The 21,640-nt window shown below is 28.3% G+C and overlaps 1 protein-coding gene across 2 annotated transcripts; it reads left to right on the forward strand.

Moving 5' to 3' along the window:
- Positions 1–3,517: 3,517 nt before the first annotated feature.
- Positions 3,518–17,270, forward strand: LOC119687393 (enhancer of mRNA-decapping protein 4 homolog). 2 transcript variants are annotated; one of them, XM_038101684.1, is made up of 14 exons: positions 3,518–4,151; positions 4,222–4,421; positions 4,688–5,079; positions 5,139–5,392; positions 7,683–8,611; positions 8,678–8,878; positions 9,537–9,716; positions 11,641–11,907; positions 11,970–12,204; positions 13,967–14,198; positions 14,323–14,488; positions 14,560–14,774; positions 16,011–16,303; positions 16,367–17,270. In XM_038101684.1, the coding sequence occupies exons 1-14, from the start codon at positions 3,853–3,855 to the stop codon at positions 16,551–16,553; spliced, it is 4,050 nt and encodes a 1,349-aa protein (XP_037957612.1). In that variant the 5' UTR covers positions 3,518–3,852; the 3' UTR covers positions 16,554–17,270. The 2 variants fall into 2 exon arrangements, with proteins under 2 accessions (XP_037957612.1, XP_037957613.1); XM_038101685.1 differs by lacking the exon at positions 8,678–8,878 and having other exon boundaries at positions 3,519–4,151.
- Positions 17,271–21,640: the final 4,370 nt, after the last annotated feature.

A 21,640-nucleotide genomic window follows, 5' to 3' on the forward strand; every position in this document is an offset into this window, starting at 1 on the left:
GAACACAAAAAGAGAGCCAACAATTTATTTAAAAAGTATTTGACACATCATACATTTGCATATAATATATTTGAGGGTAAATCGTATTATTTGAAACAAAATATGCATTAAAATCGTTCATAATTTAGAGGAGTTATTTTTTTAAATTAGTTAATTGAATTTAGTACACATATTAATAATATAATTATTATATTATAGGTCAAGTATTTGCACTATGTCAAGAATTAATTTAAACATTCACTTTTTTAACTTATAGTCGCAAAAACACTACGTTTTGTTTAAATATTAAGTTTACTGATAATCAATTTTTAGTAATTATTATATTGACAATATAAATATAAAAAAAATTTCATTAGTTTGCTGTAAAATAAACGAAATCTACAACAAAAACAAATCCTACATCATTTTTTGACTGTCAAGTAACTATACAATATAATAGTCGTATAATAATTATTAAAAATTGTTTATCAAAAATATTTATATTTAAATGAAAAGCAGTATTTTTGCGACTATAACTAAAAAAATTGAATTTTATTTCAACGTGTAAACTCGTTCCTGACATGATGTATACGCACCTCTGCGCAATATACATCTATAAAAAATATTGTAGTCTTTTAAAATAACTTTGCTATTGTTAGCTAACTAAACTGCTAAAATGTTAGTTTATAATTATTATTATAAACTGATTATTATATCAGTTTATACAGCTGATTATTAGCTACAAATAAGATTATAAAAAGATATTCTGTGATTAACTATATGTAAAAAACTTATTAAAGTATGAAGATAGGGTTCTGATCGAATAATAAGTGAAATAGTACTGAGAAAAAAGTAACATATGCCGACCATTTGAACAAATGATCTAAGGACTTAAAATACAATATATCATAAAAGATATCATCAAAAGGCGCATTACTTTTCTTCTTTTTTTTTCATATGACAAAAATGTCTAAAGAAATTAAGAACATCTTATTTATACCATAGATATATCAATATACATATATAGATTTTGGAAACTCATATTTATTATGAAATTTTGAAATGTTATCATTACATACTTATGTACTTAAATAAAATAAATTGTTGAATATAAATATATGAGCAAATTTCTTTTTACATAAAATGTTTAAAACCAGCCGTCTGTCCGTAAGGACTCATATAAAATGGTTTTCAGTGTTGAAAAACGCTAAAAGAAACGCATCATAAAAAAATTTAAAACAACATATAAAAATAATACTATTAAGCTATAGTACATAAATAAATTAAAAATAATAAATATAAGCTATAGTACATAATTCTTCATTATGTATAATAAAAGCTGCTCTTATATGTTTTATTAACTTGAAATTGAACAATATTAAGTAATTTTAAAAGTTGTAAATATTTACAATTATTTATCTTGTTTTTTAATATGAAGTTTTTACTGATAATATGTTAAAAACGTTAAACTTTTTTGTGAGGTATACATTTCTGTAAAATTTAAAATCATTATAGGATAAAAATCATTTTTCTCTATTAGTAATTTGTTTCCTTTTTTCATACTAATATCTTACAAACCAATCGAAACCTAAATCCGCTGTTTTTGTAGTTTCATTTCACAATTTTACCGAGATATAATTAAAGCGTAACAATCATACGTGGTGTTATCAATTTACCAATTAACGAGTTACGGAACAATATCTGTATATTCCTAATAATACAAAAACATCTTTATTAAAATAAGTTTCTTGTGTTACAAAATAGAAATATTTTTATATTTTATATAAAAACATATAAATGAAACATGTTTTTGTGCCGGTTGAGTTAAAAAAATTTCAAGTTATATTTAGTGCATTTCTTGTGTAATAGAGGGTAATGTTCCATTTGTTCCCCCAAATTAAAATTTCTCTAATAAGACTTTTTAGAAACTCTTTTTTAAATAGAGGTCAAATAATAGATTTAGGTTGAAATTTCTGTCCTATTCCTTATGATATTTAATTGTTAGTCGTCTGGCACAATAACTAAAGAAACACTAAAGGATTAACACAAGAACTTATATATAGATTTCAATAATAAATTCCAATTTAATTTTGGTAACATTACTAAGAAAGGTTTTAAAATTTTGAAGAAAAATTTTTTAATTTTCCAAAGTTATAGAGTATCAATGTAATAGCTACATATTATATGATAAAATTAGAAATAGTCGGTTTAAAAGGGTAAAAACTAACAATTAATGTTATTGAATTTAATATATCTTGTTTTTTATTTAGGAATTTAGGAAAATATTTATTTTAATATTTATTTACAAAGTACTCTAGTGCGAATAAAATTTCACAGATCACAAAAGTGAAAATCGCAACTTTGGCTATAAGCTTCAAAAAGTTCTTAGAAGTGAAAATAAAAAAATTAATTAATGACATTAATTAAATAATTGATCGATTTTCTATCAAGTCAGTTGGTATATTTTCGCTAACTTTAATATCTATTATAACACAGATTTAAAAATCAGTTTCAAAAGTGTTTGGGGGCCAAATAAAATATCTTTTTTAAGTTGTTATTAGTAGATGGAGAGCTACTAAATTTTAAGATTTTACGTAATGCCTAAAATGATATTTTCTATTCCAATAATACCACGTTCACATAACATAAGAATAGGCACCACAAAGTTCAAACTTTCATTGAAAGTTACCTTCATTTAATACTTTTTCTTGATTACATCATTGAAAATAATACTTTATCGATAAGCTTTTGATATAAAAATTACGGAAACACATTTTGTTTGCATTTTTGCTCGTATTAACTTTGAGTAACTCTTTATAACTCTTTAACTTTGAGTAACTCTTTATATAGAGTTACAAATTTCCATCAGAAAATTTTCGAGTAAAAGGGAGCATCTGAGAGAGCGTAACATCCCTGTTGAAAATTGAAAATGTTACACAGACTTTGATGTTGATGTGTGAATCAGCTGTTTCGGTTTGAATTGTTTATTTGTGCGGCACTGGTGAATGTAAAAAGATACCTCATTAACAAATTCACCATCAATTAAAAAATGCATTAAATAGTTATGATATACAATGTGTTATTACAATTTCTTACTGTTTTGCAATTTTAGAAAAACTGTTGGTGAACATGACAACAATTTTTCTTTCCCTCATTATGTCTGGAATAATAACATAAAATAAAATTTTATGTATTCTAACTTACTTTATTAAATTAAAAAGTGTTTAAAAATATTTGCATTTATTAATATAAAACTTTCTTTGTTTTTCAAAATTTATTTTGCTCTCTTATATTTCAACTTCTATATCTGTTTTGTGTTTCAAAAAACAGCTGTTCTTACCAGACTGAACACAAAGCTGTTCCATGCAAATTTGTGTAAAGAGCGTAATCTGGCATTTTATTTGTGTTACGCTCTTAGTTTGTACTTTACTTGTGTTTTACTCGAGTTTTACTACGAATAGCTCGTGGAGTAGACCTATTATTACCGTCATCAATACATAAAAATGTATACGTTGTTTTAATAAAATTTGGCAACGTTTTCCTTCGTATGGCAATTCCGCAAAACAACTGTAAAACAAAGGGTTTGCCGAGGCGGCGTTAAGTTTTGTGAATTTTACAGGTTGCGAATGTTAGTGCAAACAAATTTTTTTTAAGATACTTATCTACATACTTTACCCAACTTTCATTACGAATCGGCAAAGGTTTAAAATAAAACGTTTTTAAGCGTAATTAATTCAACTTCATGTAAATGTTTTGGAATAAAATATTTTCAGTAAAGGAGCCGCCAAGCCGCGAAAATACGAGGATTTACGATTGCTAAAAAAAGTAAAATAAGAATTAGACAAATCTATCATTTTTGACGAATGCATGTAAATGATATTGTGTACATTGGGCATCTCCTACATACTGCAAACTACAATATATAATCTAAATAAATTAAAAGAAGATCGTGGAAAATATTCCAATAAGATTACATTGAAAAGTAATTTTCAATCAGCAATTAAAGCAACAAAGACGACAAACTCGCAACTTGAAACAGTTGCGATACCAAAAACAAAAATTCTAAATAAAATATCTTTCAAAATGAGTAACAACTTCAATAGCGAAGAAATCGTACAGTTGGAAACCAACAATGATAACGTTCCAAGCACTTCTGCTGATAGCTGCGTGATGTAAGTATTGACTCTGTATGGTATTCCGTACATATAAATGGTTTTATATATTTATTGTATTATATTACAGTGATTTTAATGGCTCTGAGTTTTACAAAAAAGTTCTGTATAAAAATGTAAATGTTGTATGTGGTTCCGGCAAACATGACCATGGCTCATCCCGAGTAAAGTTAAAAAATATTGTTGATTATAAATGGGAGCATAAATACTATCCCGGACATTTAGTTGCATTACATTTGGATGGAACACATATAGCATATGTTATCAATGGTAAGTGAATTCATGCAGAAATGTGATTTATACTTGTTGTAGAGAATTATGTATGTATATACATTAGTGCACGCAGTGAAAATAACTGCAATTTGAGGTTTGAGGGCCACCAAAATATTCCCAACAGTGTTTGTGGCCTAATAGTATGTTTCTAAAATTGTTTAGCTTGCAATAATTTATGCAATTATTATATATATATACAATATTATTTAATTGTTATTCTAATATTAAAAAGTTTTTGTTTAACAAATACTTTATTGTTGCAGTTAATAATAAGTCTTCACGCGTCGAGGGCATGATCCGTGTGAGTAATGCTGTAACGGGTATGCGTACACTAATAAAAGGATTAGGCGGTGCAGTATTAGATATACAATTCGCACATATTGAGAAAGAGCATATTCTTGGCTCAATTGATGCTAACTCTTTGTATGTTCATAAAATCGATATGCTTGATGGCAGTTTACTCTGTAATTTGTTGGTTAAAATTGAAGATCCGCTTGAGAATTATACACCAAAATACGACAGAATATTATGGTGTCCATTTATTGAAGTTACAGAAGAAGATGAAGAAGAAACTGAAGACAGTAAATTAATTGTTTGGGCACGCGGTTCAAAATTTCAATGTTTCAACATAGGCACAATAATCACTGAATATGGTGTAAGAGTATACGATATCGTTATGAAATGAATTCTGTTTATATAAGTAATTATTTTTAGGTTGGTCAAAAAGATCCTAAAGATTTCGTAGCTGGATATTTAAATTTACACGATGAAACTTTAACCATAAGTTGGACATGTTTATCACCAGATGGTTCAACATTAGGAATTGGCAGCATAGATGGTTTTGTACGTTTCTATCAAGTTTATATGCACGAACAGAATCCACGTTGCTTACACCAGTGGAAACCACATGATGGTAAACCTATATCATGTTTTTATTTTTTGGATAATTTGGCTACAAGTGCACCAGAGTAAGTTAAACAAAGTACTTTTTTATGTTGGGTTAATTTAGATTATATACTACTTTTTATATTACCGCATTATTTAGCGATGTTATACTCACATGATTATAATTATGTAGTTGCATGTTAATAAATAAATTTTAAATAAGCAATATTTTATTGGAATTCATTAAACATGTTTACACGAACATTTCACTTAGTACCTCTTAATTTGCACTTTCAATGTGGTTTGTAATGATACGTTTAAAGGTTTTGTTACGGGTTTGGAATACCTTTATAAGTGTTTCAAAACAAAACGGTTTCAATTAACTGTCGTATAAACGGTGAAATATTTTTATAAAATATTGATATTGTAAAAGCACTATAATAAAATGCAGTCAAACTTTCATAACTCTAATTTCTATAACCCGAAGTTTCTATATCTCGAATTTTCTATATCTCGAACTAAATAGAGTGCAACAAGGTTTAGAGAGCAATTTACATACAATTACAAAAAAATTCTTTAACTTAAAGTCTCTATAAGTAGAAACATTTCTTTGCAAAATGGTACAGCGATTTATGGATGTGTGACTGTATTGATATGTACTATATTACATTTAGTAAATATATATTAGAATAATATATAAAAATGATACATAATTTTAAGAAAATACTTTCTTCTGTCCAACATTTACAGTTCAATTGTTCATATGAACTACATTAGGTTATTTATTTATTAATTAAATAATATTGTACATTATCTCAAAAATTCAACTGAAGTTAATTCTTCATAACTTTTTATAATTCATACATGTTTTGTTTAATATTCTATGAAAGTTAGACAGTTTAGGTTATTTGTTTAAATGACATTTCTTATACAAAATTATAAAATTAGTAAAATAATATTTACTATATTTATAATTAATTATTTACTTATATAATAACGATTATTAATATTACTTCATTATTTAATTAGGGAACTTACTCGTTTAATACCCATTCTATTAATAACTATATAACTAATATCGTTCCATGCATTGCATTATGTACAGTGACACGTTAAGTATTGGTCATTCTTCTACACGTTATTTACCTTATTAGGCGGCGACGGTGTTTCAATTGAAGCCTTATTTGAAGATATATGAGTTAGGCTTTTCAAACAACTGCTATTTGTGTTTCTTAACTTCGATTTCTGTTACTTGTACAATGGTCCTTCTAAAATTTTCTTTCATATCTTAATAAAAATCTCTGTTCAACAGAAGTCTTTGTTCAACAGAAATCTCTGTTCAACGGATTTCTCTGATCAACGGGAGTGTCTGTTTAACAGAAGTCTTTGTTCAGAAGAAGTCTTTGATCAACGGGATTGCCTGTTTAACAGAAGTCTCTGTCCAGCAGAAGTCTCTGTTCAAAAGAAGTCTCTCATCAACGGCATTGGCTGTTTAACAGAAGTCTCTGTCCAGCAGAAGTATCTGTTCAACAGAAATCTTTGTTCAACAGAAGTTTCTGATCAACGAGGTGCCTGTTTAACAGAAGTCTCTGTCCAACAGAAGTCTCTGATTAACGGGATTGCCTGTTTAACAGAAGTCACTGTTCTATAGACGTGTCTATCCAGCATAAGTCTCTGTTCAGCAGAAGCCTTTATTGAACAGAAGTTTTTATTCAACAGGAGTCTCTATTCAACAGGAGTCTCTATTCAACAGGAGTCTCTATCCAGCAGAAGTCTCTGTTCAACAGAAGTCTATATTAAACAGAGGTCTCTGTTCTATTTGGGGTCTGTTCAACCAGAGTATCTGTTAAATTGGGGTGTCTGTTTAACAGGAGTTTCCGTTCAACAGAAGTTTCTGTTCAACAGAAATCTTTGTCTAGCAGAAGTCTCTGTTTAGCAGAAATTTCTATTCCATTGTGAATCTGTTCTTCTTGGGTGTCTGTTTAATAGAAGTCTCTGTTTAATTATGGTGTCTGTTCAATCGAAGGGGTGTATGTTAAACTACGATCTCAGCTTAGATGAATTTTTATTAAACAAGCATGCCCGTTCAACAGCGTTACTCATTCAACAGAGGTCCTCATTCAGCATGGACGTTTATTTATCAAGAGTTTATGTTCATCATGTATGCTTATTCAACAGAAATATCGGTTTAACAGGAGTGTTCGTTGAACAGTAGTATCCATTCTGTTGCAATATGTTCACTGTATATGAAATTTTAACATTCAAATTATACCAAGGAAATTTTATTATTATAGAAACATTATTTGCTCCTTTAAATTAATTTGTGATATATTATAATACCAGTTAATAAATAATTATTTTTGTATCTCGTAGATCATATTGGAAATATGCTATAACGGGTGCTGATAGCAACACTGAGCTCAAAGTTTGGGATTGCGGTACTTGGGAGTGCATACAGAAAATAACATTCACTTGTGAAGATACAAGCAAGACACTACGTTTAATTGCGGAACTTGATCGTACGTCACGCTACTTAGTGCTTAGTTCACTTGATACGCGTGCATGTTATGTATTGCAAATTGTAAATCTCTTCAACAATCAATGTAAAAAAGATGAAAATGAGCTAAGTGATTCCAGTAATGTAAGTTCAAGATCTAGCGGTGTCGCTGGTGCAGTGTATGTGCGCAGCATTACTGAATTTCCATTAAGCTCTGGTATATTATCATTTTGTATACATGATGCAGCAGTTAGACGTTTAAAATGCAGCAATGACAATTATCTTTGTGAGGAAATGGACGATTACGATGAAGAAATGCATTCATTATATTGCGTTGTTGTACGTATGTTTGTGGTACAATCAAAAAGTTTGCAGGAGTGCCATATATTGTACCAACCACAAGTGGATGATATTGATATTAAAGAGGACATTGATGTTAACAACGAAGAAAATATTGCAAACAATTTAAACATATCGGAAGACTTGAGCTCGAAACAAAATGTGAGCCCGAAAACTGAAAATGTTGCTACTAATTTAGTGCCCAGTAATGTTGTAGTGAAACCGGAAATAGATAATTCTGAAGAGGAAATGTTAGAAGCGCTACTTAGTTTAGAAAAAACACTTTCTTCTGGTTCGTCACCACTTCCATCGTCGGTTGTTGCTGTAGCTGCTGCAGCGGCAGTCACACCTTCTGCTATTGCTAGTGAACATTCAGGCACTTCTTCACCACAAAATGGCATTAACAGTAAAAATTATGTACCTGTCAATCTTATGACACCTGATGAATTTGCTTCAACATCAGCAGGTAAGTGTACATATTCACATATAATAATTAAATCAAGTAAATTAAATTGAGCTTTTACAATTAAAGAGAAAAAAACAGCAGATTGTGTTAGTTCAGAGGTTCGCAATACTTTACTGATGTTAGCGAGTGTAGCTGCTTCCGGCACTCCAAATAATAACAATGAAAATTTGAATATCTTAAATTTGGTTAACAATAAAATCATTGAAGACAAAGAACATCAGAAAATCCAGTTGAAGCAAGCAATAGAAACTCAGAAAAAATTCATAAGTAAATACATTAAATACTTACATAGTTAACTTTGCTTTTGTATATATTTTTAAGCTGCTAGAATTAGAAATATAGTCTAATTGAAATAATTTTTTTGTAATTCTAAATCGTAGAAAATTGTGTCAACATATATATAGTTATATATATATATATATCAAAAACTTGTTGTCAACTGATTTTTAGGCTTCAAGTCTTGGTCTCCTATAAAATTGATTAAAATTTTAGAGTGAGGTTGTTATTCGATACCAAATACTATTAGTAAAAGTAATTGCACGTCTTATAAAAGTAGAAATTATTATTTTGTTTACACAAGACCTAAGCCGAAAATCAACATGTTTTGAAATATAATACTTTTTTTGTATTTTTTTATTTATCTTTTTGTCAGCATAAATACAAATTTTTTTTATTTTTATTTTTTACATGAACATACAAATTATAAAGTACAGCAAATCTATAGTTTTGAAAAAAATATGCTGAGAAGAAGAGCCAATTTTTTTAACACTGGCACTTTTGTACAATTTACCTTTAAAAATCACATATAATCACATTTGTATTCAAATTGCTTTTACCTCTCTGGTATAAAATATTTATGATACTCTTTTAACATTTAGAATTAATTTAATTAATTAATTTATATTGATTGAATTCTTTTTTTTAGCAATTGATGGAAATATGAATCGCAATATTATTGACACTTTTGCAAGTGGTGGCTCAAGTCCAAGTCGTGAAGTGCAAGAGATTTTGTCTTTTCGTGATTATAAAACAAATGCTTACAGCACTGATGAAATGCTAGTTAGTGAAGAAAAAGATGAAGTTAAAATTAACTTGAAAGAAACAGGTATGCCTATAGAAATTTGTATATTATAAAAAATTATAAAAGAATCATTTTTATTTTGTGTTTACCATATTTATATCGAAATATGTCATTTTAGTTTATAGCGTATTAGGTTATAATTGCTTTAATTTAAGTTTAAAGTCTTGATAACTAAAGGGGTACTCATTTGCATTTTTCTTCCATTTATATTTATCAGCTTAATTGATTGTTTAGGGTTTGCGATCTTTTTCGTTGTAATACCATTTCAGAAATATTATTAGTTTACTATAACTTATTACACATATATAACTGAAGTAGTCAAATTAAATAAAATGATAAAAGCAGAAACCCTCCATACTACAGCACTATATACACTACAAAAATAATCGCCCTACTTCAAGTCGTTATGATTTAATAACTGTGCAGATATCTACTTACAATCACTCTCAGCTATAGATGTAGTAAGAGATTTTAATATTTTTAATAAACTATAGATGTAAAACATCTATAGCAACTATAGATGTAAAACATCTATAGTAACTATAGATCCTATAGACATCTATAGCAACTATAGATGTAAAATATCTATAGCAATTATAGATGTAAAACATCTATAGCAACTATAGATGTAAAACATCTATAGCAACTATAGATCCTATAGACATCTATAGCAACTATAGATGCTATAGATGTTATGTAGATGTAGAAATTTTAATTTCATTTAATTTAATGTATACGCAAACGAACTTGTAGATACTTGTAGCCGCAAAATATTCAGCATCGTCAACTTTTCATCAAGCGACATAATCTCATTTCTTAAACTCTTTTTCCATAATACATACCAGCAACTTTGGGAACATCCACCGAAAATTTGTAAGAACATCCACAAATTACTTTAACAAAGTAACCTATCTTATATGTGACTGAATTTTTCAAGTGACCCATCCAAACAATTTATTTTTGTTCCTCGATTTATTTACTTGCCTTTTCCCCACAATGTGGTTCTGCACAATTGTTTAAACGTTTCTTGTTGTTGCTGTTGTAGTGCGGCTAGTTTCTATGTTCTTTGCATCGTATGTGAACATGTAGATCAACATGTTTCTAGGACATGTCGCAATTCTCGTAGTATAGAGTACTGTACTGTTGTTTGCCCCCTGTGTTGAAGGGGTTAGAATATTCCCCTTCATGTACATGGTAGTAAGTGACACGGCACTTGTGCCAACTGACCAGAGTTGCATGTTATCTGGTACTACCTGGATCAGTGGTCCACAGCTTCGGTTGGACTGACCAGTTGAGGTTGGATTCGTAGTGGCTCATGCTTAATACCCAAACTTACGCGAGAAGAATGTTCAGTTTTGGTTCACATTCTGCGCGGAATTGCGTATTCACCACCGGGTGCTACAGCCCAAATTGTAGCAGAGGTTTAAGATGAGCCTCGCATTTTACCAAGATGGAAGATATGACTTACACAAATTTTTTCATTAGTACCGGCGGAGCGTTTATTGGCGCATTATCTTGATACATGTGTTTTGAACACCGTGAACTATTGTTTGTACATAGTTTTTCAGTGACTCTCCAAACAGTTAAGATATGACAACTCTGTGTTCATCGAAGTATGCACATTTTTTTTGTCCGTATAAATTTTATGTAGACCATATAGATCGCCTAATACTTATAGTCGTCAATTGATTACAATTCCTAGGGTGAAGTTTGTGTTTAGCGTTCATCTCAGTATAACTTTATTTATCCTTCAGTTATTCTTATCTAAAACTGTGTTCTGAATATCAATAACCATAATATATTGTGTTTTTAATAATGAACACAATTTAAGTATCATATTTGTATATAGTAATTGTGTATAGATAGTCGAAAAATTATTTTTTCCATTCATTGTTGTAAGAGTATAATTTTATGATATAATCAAATTTTTTTTTTGCATTTATATTAGAACCTAGATCATCGGGAACTCCGTCGAAATTTCTTTGGGCAAATACACCAAAAGAAGTACAAACAACAACATCAACTGAACTGCAGAAGGCTGTTAATCTGATACCGAAAACTGCTCCAACAAATAATTTGAGTAACAATAATCATCCGACTGGTCATATTGGTCATAGCAGCAACACAATTAGTAACAGTAGTAGCAGTAATACCATCAATACTGCTAATGGTGTTGATCACCTTGAAGATCCACAAATGCTTGCAGAGATTTTAGGTATTTATTTTTCAAATTATTTTGATTGATTTAATAACAATGAATTAAAATTATTTTTAAAGAATTAAATAAAACTCAGGCTCGTCACATAACGGCACTCAAAGAAGAAATCGCAGAAATTAAGAATATAATGGCAAATTGTTTCGTAGCACAAAAGCAATTAGTGGAGTGTACACAGAAGCAGATTTCCGACTTGACATACAAAATCGATGTTCAAATACCAAAAGTTGTGGAAAATATTTCAATTCGGAATGAGAATGAATCGAAGAAGAGATTAGCCGCAATTATGAAAGAACAGTAAGTGATGAAATTATATTTAATAAAAAAAAAAGTTACAACTATTTCATAAATTAATTTATAAAACTTTCTGTTAAAGTTGTGAGGTAGGAATAACGACGCCTTTCTCGTGCAGCTGATACTGTTCTAGCTCAACTTAGATCAAGATATAGTCTTGTGCTAAACAGTTACTAGTCACGCATACTAGTTAATTGTCAGTTACTAGTCAATTCAGGGTGTACCCCAATTACAGCTCTATCCTGCATGATGTCGCCCATCTGTTTTCCCGTCCCAAAGCATACATAAATTTGAGTTTAATCGACTTTTGGGCCCTCCCCATAAAAATGGCTAGCTTTCTCTGCCTTGATCCTAGTTGACTTTGATTTGGTTGACACACATATAACCAATACCCATCCGCAGCCTAACCCATTTATTCGTCATGTAATTCCTTTTATGTTATCTGTTTTACAGATTTCTATAGGTTACAACAACTACAGTGCCCGTAGTTCTTTTGAATTTATCATGATTCTGATTTGACAAGGAACATAATCAACTGCTGAAGTGATGATTCCTTCTCACATGACATACATGTGGGTATTCGTATGACGCCACATAAAGCACTCACATTTACACCACTACAAAGTTCTATATGAACTTTCGTCTATTATATGACTTCCACGTATACTAAAAACTATATTGATCTAATTTTTGCCCCGCAGAAGTACGTTTAGTCGAAAAGTGTGTCACAACTATAGTGTGATTCTCCAAAAATGCAGTTTATTAGTCCGTCTGAACAGACATATTGCAGCTCAAAATATTTGTGGCTCCGTTCCTTCACCTTTAATTCAAATTAATTTCAGTATCATCAAATTTTCCCATTTACTATTTTCTTCTATATATATTTTCTATCTCCTGCAACAATGACTCCATTTCTGATAAGGCATTGATTTTTATAAAAATTCTATTCTATTCTCTTAAAATTAAAACTAAATGACTGATTGTCCATTTATCAATTAGCTATTATCGATAATGATATCAGTATAAAGTGAACTTAGTTAAAGAAATCTCTTCTGTTCCTCCTTGTCAGCTGTTGTTGTTATTGCAACCTGCAGGGAACTGTAAAGTAAATAACATTAAAGGAATTACAAGACGAATACATAGGTTAAGATGTCGATGGTTCTTGGTTGCGTGAAAGGGAAGCGGAGTGAAGTTGAATTAGGGGTTGGGTAGGATTTAAATTGAAGTCAATCAGGATTAAGATGAAGAAATCTAGTCACTTTTATGGTATCAAACACGGTCGGATCTACGTCCCAGAGGCAATCGTCAATGTTGAACGATCAAGTGTCGTTCACCAAACAATTCCCGTGTGCTATAACAACACCAACAGCCACTTCTATGAGACAGATCCCCAATCCCCAAAGTAAAAATGTTTAATTAAAATTGTCTATAAGTTATAATGTTTTACTCGTCGTTTCATACGTTCAAAGACTTTTTATCTGTAGTCTGCTATTAGAAAGTGCTTGTCAGCTGGTGACGTGGAAATTAGCACTGCTAGAGCTTCTCTCATGCCAGATACCAAGGGTATCTGTTCAGCATTTGTTTTGTTTTTCTCAATATTTCGATGTCCTGGGTTCAAGTTTTATCCTCTACACTTTGAATAAATTTTTAATAGTTAAATATTGGATCGAACACTTAAATAATATTTAAGTATTTAAAACGTATTTAAGCATCTGGAATTAGAATGAGATTTTAATAATTAATTTTTTTTTCATTTTCTTTTTAGAAATATTGAAATGGGCGATAAAATAATGAAATCTTTGTCTCAGTTATTCGCAACACAACTAACTCCATTAATTGCGAAAACTATAAATGTAGAACTGCAAAGAAATGTAGGTCCACTTATCACCGGAGTAATTAACAATATGCAGTCGAAGATATTAATTGATTTGACTAGAAACTTAGCCAAGATGGATGCAGGTTTAAAAGAAACCTTAGTACAATTATGTAAAAGTAAGGTAAGCATCATTTATAATCGTGATAGTTTATAAATAAAAAAAATTTTATTATTTCTTAAATATTTATTTGATTCTTTCTTTTAGTATATAAATTAAAAATTTGATTTTCTTATGCTATTTTTAGAGTGTAATCGAAGCGTTTAGTAAGTCGATTCTAGTTGCCGTGCAGGATAGTTTGCAAAATGCTTTCATCGAATCTATGTCTGGCAGTTTAATTCCAGCTTATGAGAAGTCATCCCAACATATGTTTAAACAGTTGCACGAAGCCTTTTCGTATGGTATCAAAGAGTGTATGTTTATTACAATATGGTTATATTTTTCAATTAACATAGTGTTTTTTTTATTGATTAATTTGGTTTAGTTATGGAACAATTTGAAAATTATATGCAAGAAACCAGACAAACAAATGAAAGGGCAGAACTGTTTACGGCTTTATCAGCTTTACGACAACATATCGAAAATGCATTACTTAAGCATCATCATAGTATAGGCGAATCACTCGCAGAGGGGCGTAAAGACGTTAAGAGTATGGAAATAATCATTGCTCGCCAAGTAAAGGAAGCCATACGGATAGAGGTAAGATTTTGTTAATTATTAGGTTAATATTAATTTAATATTAAGCTTTTATTGCGATCTAAATGGCTATAAGTTGCTCACCACACCTTTCAAAAAAAAGTGATAATATTTGCAAAAACACGAGGAAATATTAGTATTATTATTGTTATTAGGCAGACTCTTGCCATAGTTATTTAATATAACTCCTCTTTATAAGCATATAACCGCTACAACATTTCTCAATTCCATTTTGTGGGAGTTATATGACTGTTATTGAGTCCCGTGATATTTTCAGCGTTGTTGTTGTGATAACTTGTGTAGATCTATATGGCATATAGCATGAAAGAAATTACAAAAACGAATACATGGGTTAGGACATGGTTGAATAAAGATATTGATTGCATAAAAGAGTGGATTAAGGCCGGTAGAGATTTTAATTGGAAACAGTGTGGGTCAAGGTGGTAAAATAGCTACTCCAATGGTATGTAGTTTAAGATCAATTAGATTCAAATTGATGTATGCATTAGGACATTAAAACAGATGAGTGTAATCACTGAAGGTAGAACTGTAGTTAGGGCACATATTGGGAATTGATGCATTTATGCGCGATAAGTAACTATTTAGCACATGGTTATATGTTCGGCATTGATAGTTTTTCTATACGTTTTTGATGACACCCTTTGATGGTGTCGGTTCCATTTGTCAGAACTTACTTGGAGATGTAAGACCTTGACTTTCTTAACTTTTAAATCTGTTTATGTTTACACTTCTCCATAATTTTTCGTCAGAGATTCACCTTAGTAACCTTATTTTCTGTGTGAATTTAAGACATTTATGAATAAAAACAGAAATGCCTTTTTGAATTAGTTTGCATGATTTCTACTTGTACAGTATAATGATTTGGCTCAAAGCTTCAAATTCGGCAAGATATAAGTTCAAAATCTGGCACTTGCATTAAAGAAATTACTTATGAATAATAAAATCAGCAATGGAAGATAAAAGATTAATCCCACTGTGTGTATCCCACTGATAACACTCGTAACTAATATTAAGAAAATATTGATTCTGTAATTTACTCAGAAATTCAGAAATGTTTTTAATAAACATCAAATGTTGTTGTTGTTTCTTCATTACTGTTCGAACTCTTCTAGTTTTCTTTTTAATTTAAGATGCGTCACATTCGACAAAAAAATCAATCATACTAATGTTTTTTTTTTAAATGAATTTATATATTTCAATATTCAATTTATATTACAGATGCGTAAAATATCTGAAAGTCAAAACATGCAGCTACGTTCACAAACAAATACACCTGCACCAATGTACGATATTCGTGAATCCATTAAGCTTCTTTTGCAGAGTGGTCAGATCAATAAAGCGTTTCACCAGGCGTTGCTTGCAAATGACTTAAGTTTGGTAGATTATACGCTAAGAAATACTGATCCGAGTTCAGTTTTCATTCCCGCATGTTGCTTGGAACAGAAGGTTTTACTCTCATTAATACAACAAATCAGCGCAGATATGCCTAATCATAGTGAAACTAAGCAAAGGTTAATTGAAATTTTTTAAAATAAACTTTTTTATAATTAATAATTTCTATATATATAATTTAGATATTTGGCTGAAGCTATATTATCTATTGATTTCCGCGATGCTATAACACGTGAACATGCACCTAAAGTATTGCAAGAGTTATTAAGAAATATTCAAATGTTTATTGTTAACTACCCGAAAAGTCCGCTAGTGAGTAATGTACGTCTCCTACTAACGACTGTGCAAGCATGTAAGGAGAAATTTTAATATAGTCAAATTGGCGGCAATCGTTTTCCAATTGCCGCCACACTGCACAGTTTAAATGTAGAGGATAATCGAATCTACAAAAAACCTCAAATACAAACAAGATGGCAAAAACAACAGACCGAACATCAACTGTGCAATCCATTTAAACCTGCTAAGCATAAAACGGCAATTAAACCAATACGACGATGTGTGGGCAAGTACGCAACCACGGCTAAATTAAATAAAAATATATACAGATCTAAGTTATTAACTTCAAGACTTTATGATGAGGAAAATTCTACAGACTACGATGTTGATGACGACGAGGAATTCGAAATAGATTAAGACTACATCAATTTTTAGGTCGCATTTTATTAAATTGTTATACAACAAATTCTGAATATAAAAATTAAAATTAATTGTAACTACATTTGCCAACGCTCAACAATAATGTTTATTAATTATTGTTGAGTTATTTTGCGATTCTCCATGCTTTTATTATACTTATTATGAAATAAATTTATTTTTTTAAAAATGTGAATGACACCTATATTTAAGCTCCGTAACAAGCATATATACAAGCAGTGACTCTAAATGATATTTTGTAATGATAAGCCGAAATATAAAGATACTAGAATTAGCTTTTCTATTTTATTCATAAGCAATTGTATTACGTGTGTGCATACTTTAAGTTAATCCTTTTAAGTTTGTATAAAAACTAAAAATATTATTGAGAAATTGAATTTTTTATTTGGCTATTATGAGTGAATACCATGTTTTTATTTAAGATTTTTGTGATCCTTTTTATTTAAAAATAATAATAATTAAATTTGTTTACACTATCAAGCAAACACTTTCATATCTGCTAATAACAATCAATAAAAATCAACAAATTGTTATAGTTACGAATAATTTTTTTTTTTTTTATATAGTCTTATATTTTATAAATATTTATTCCATTTTTCCTTTTCATATTTTCTTAAAAATTTTTATTGTAACATTATTAACAAAAAATATGCATTCATATTGATTCAGGCAAGTTCTGCTTGCATTTTGCTACAATTACTAATTATTATAACTAAATACAGTGAAAACTCTCTTAATCGGACAATAAATTTGTTTGTTGTTCATACAATAGAAATGTCCTGGAACAGAGATTTAAAGTGGAAACACATTGACGATGGGCCTCACGGCGTTTTAAACCTTATCGGGAAAATATTAACTCACATGGGTTTCAACAATTATATTTATGAATATTTAAACGCCATAACGCTTTGTGTCAATGTGTTTCTACTTCGAGTCTACTTTGTTTCCAGTAATGATACTAGAAAAAAATCCTTCTATATATAATAATACAGGTATCCGTTGGGATAGTTTTCACTGTATAGATAAATGTTTTATATCTCGATGTTGTCGTTTTATTTTATTATCTTGTATTTTTTTTTTTTTGTAAAAATTGAAAATTTAGTTCTTTATTTACCCAATTGTGTTATATATAAAACCTAGTTGTCGGCACAGACTTTAAATTATCAATAAAATCATTTTTATATAAAAATATTTTAAAAATTAAAATTTTGGCTTTAATTTTTTTTTTTTTGTAATTCATATTCAGAAGACTAATTTACTAATTATATGTGAATTTTAATATTTCTGTACAAAATTTGTTGTCAACTCCAATATTGTATTAAGTTATGTGAAAAAATTAAAAAAATTTATATATTAAATATATAAATCATAATTTATATGTAATAAAATAATTTATATGTAAGTTATTTTGGTCGATTTTATTATATAAATGGTCTTACGTCTTATGTATATAAGCTAATATATACATATAAATATTTATGTATATATATATATATATATATATAATAAAATATTTATAAATATATATATATATAAATATTTATAAATATATATATATATAATATTTATAAATATATATATATATAATATATATAAATATATATATATATAATATTTATAAATATATATATATATAAATAATATATGATAATATATATAAATTTGTATATATAAATACATAAATATATATATATATATATATATATATATATTTGAATATATGAATATAATCATACATATATATAAATATACATAATAATATATATATAAAAACATACAGTTAACTTTCAATATAATAAATACCCAATCCAAAGGCGGACTATTACTTTTCTAGAATGAATGCATAATTCCTTATGGATTTGTTTACGTGTTGATAAATATTGCAAGCAAAACGTTTCTCCTAAGGATTCAACGCTTAAAATATCAAATAAAAATACTTTGGAAGTTTCTATAAACTGGGGATTACATAAAATAATATATGTTACACCAAAACCATATGATCTTATAAGATATACAAAAAGACTCAAAAAAAAAAAAATCAATAAAGAATATCCAGAAATAAACGAATTTAATTCCTCTAAAAAAAATTAAAAACAGTTTTGGAATACATTCGAACATCAGGCATGACTTGAGGTACTGAGCACCAGAATTCGAATAGCTTGTATATTTGCAGCACTAATATAAATATGAATATTAATATATATAAATATGTAAATTAGTATATATAAATAAGTATATTTGTATATATAAATAGGCATATTAATATATATAAAAATATGTATGTTATTATATATTAATATATATAAAAATATGTATATTATTAATTTATATTAATATATTAAAAAAATATATATAGATATAAATTATATAATTTATATTAAAATGCGTGTACGCAGTATATATATTTATATATATATATATATAAATATGCTTAGTTTTGTTTGTATTTTAATTAATAGTGAAAACATGTATGTATACATATATATATATATATTTTACCTATTCACTAATTTCTGAAAAAAAAACTACGCTGACAATGACTTGTTTGGAAAATTTTGCGGACATCATAGTTTTTTAATAACATTGTTTATTTAAATTTAACCGAGAAGATCTGGACGAGAGCATTTTCATTAGTCTCTTATTGAAATTAGTGTTAAATTCTCGAACTTGAGCAAAGAGCCTGGTAACAGGCAACATACATATAATATATATGTTGTTGTTTTTTCTGTTATTATGTTATTTAATTACCGAGTTAATTACTCAACATAATGAATATCCCGATGGTTACAATGGTATGGTTACAATGGTACAATTTAACTTGGTTTTCAATTTGTAACTCTTACCTTTTAAGTCTATAAGTAAATGTGTTGTAAAGTAAATATTTTTTACATTTTCTAGAGTTTTTTCTAATAATAACCTAATATATATTTCAATATAATTTATTTTAATTTTTATACTCTTCAATTTATTATTTAATAAAGATATGTTAAATCGAGTTGATTGTAACGCAGTTAATATAGTATCATTTATCATAGCAACTATATGCTATTAAACAGCATAATAAATTCTTATGCCATCTAAACGTATGAATCATCTTTCCCAATTAATAGGACATTGGAAAAAAAATATATATATATAGAAATATATATATCATACTTTTTTTTCTTGTTTTCTATTATAATTTAAAATAAATGAATAAATAAATAATTCTTTCACCGATACACTAACAGCAATAAATAATAATATCTCTTATATTTTCGGATACTAAAAATTTTTTATAAAAAATTAATTATTGTAAGAGAACAGAACAAATAAAATAATTTGTTCTTCACACAATTTTTTTATTTAGTTTTAAATTATTTTCTTCTACTTTGGAATATATAAAAAATATGCTATAGCTCGAATAATTACTTTAAAAATGTTATTAAATGAATACGAGCAGAATTTTTATAATGCAAACAATTTATATAACATATATATTATGTATTATATAATTACATACATATGTATTATTAACATGTTTTCTATGAATGTGTATTTATTATATATATATATATATATGTGTATTTATGTACAAGAAATTTAATACATTATATTTATAATTAAATTACAATAGAATTGAATATGCGTTATATATTACTATGTAATATATAAAATATATTTAATATATATAATAAATTATTTTACATATAATATATATTATGAAAAAATCAATGTATATTTTATAACATATATTAATTTTGTATGTATTGTGTTTTTGTAATTTGAAATATATTTTAATTTTATAATTTTTGAAAATATTTTTTGTTTGTTTTTAACTAGAAACTAGTATTACTTGAAACATAAGAAATAAAAAAAAAATTATTAAAAAACTTTAATTTTGTTTTTTAGAATTTCCTCTTACTAATATAACAAAGCATAATATTTACTTTCTGAAAACAATTACATATATAGTTGGTAGGTTTATTCAATTTGTTAGGCTATGTGGTGTCATATGTGGTGTCATAGGGACGTCGACGGTGTTACGGAGGTTACTGTTCTTTTGCATGGAGCAGCGACTGATCCGTTTGCATAAGTACGGAGGACGGTTTGCTTGTGATGGTGTTAATAGATATATGAATTTACTTTTAGATAAAGTGTCGTGAATATTGATCGTAAATATTAACAATGTATAAGACATAAATATGCTAGTTTACTTACTTGTTTGTTTGTACTCAAATCTCCAGTTTCTGGAGCTTTGTTCTGGAGTTTATTATATATGGGTAGGATAAATCATTAAAATAAAAATTGGTAGGGCTAAGTATTTTATACATTCACATTGCTATTTTCCAGTGGTTAGCCATCATTATTATCCAGTTATTGTCATTGAATAAGAGTAATATACGAAGAGCATGGTTTTGTAACCATAATATGGGTATGAGACTGTAACAGTGATAAAGCTCCACAAGCTGGAGGTTTGAGCATAAAGAAAAAAGTATACAGGCTGTGGGCATGGGCTTGTAATTACATAAATAGTTGGTTATGCGCCCGTGATGACGACAGAGCTCCAGTTTTTAGAGCTTTCCTTTTTAAGTGCAATTAGTAACTAAAGGTCTTGAGACAATTGAGATTAATGACTTATATATTAATGAGGTATATAATTACATGCAAATAGTTTTACTAATATATCAATATCTTTGGAGAAACTAATGTATAACACACAATCTGATCAATCTATCTCTATTCTTATATATGACTGATTC

Source organism: Teleopsis dalmanni, chromosome X, assembly GCF_002237135.1.
Source record: "Teleopsis dalmanni isolate 2A chromosome X, ASM223713v2, whole genome shotgun sequence".
Taxonomy (NCBI): Eukaryota; Metazoa; Arthropoda; class Insecta; order Diptera; family Diopsidae; genus Teleopsis; species Teleopsis dalmanni.

What these genes read in the sequence shown, in the direction of transcription:
- LOC119687393 (XM_038101684.1), top strand. Translation starts at nt 3,853, where the DNA reads ATGATATTGTGTACATTGGGCATCTCCTACATACTGCAAACTACAATA. An exon ending in TATAGCATATGTTATCAATG is followed by an intron (nt 4,422 to 4,687) that starts GTAAGTGAATTC and finishes TTATTGTTGCAG; the next exon opens with TTAATAATAAGTCTTCACGC. An exon ending in TTGGCTACAAGTGCACCAGA is followed by an intron (nt 5,393 to 7,682) that starts GTAAGTTAAACA and finishes TGTATCTCGTAG; the next exon opens with ATCATATTGGAAATATGCTA.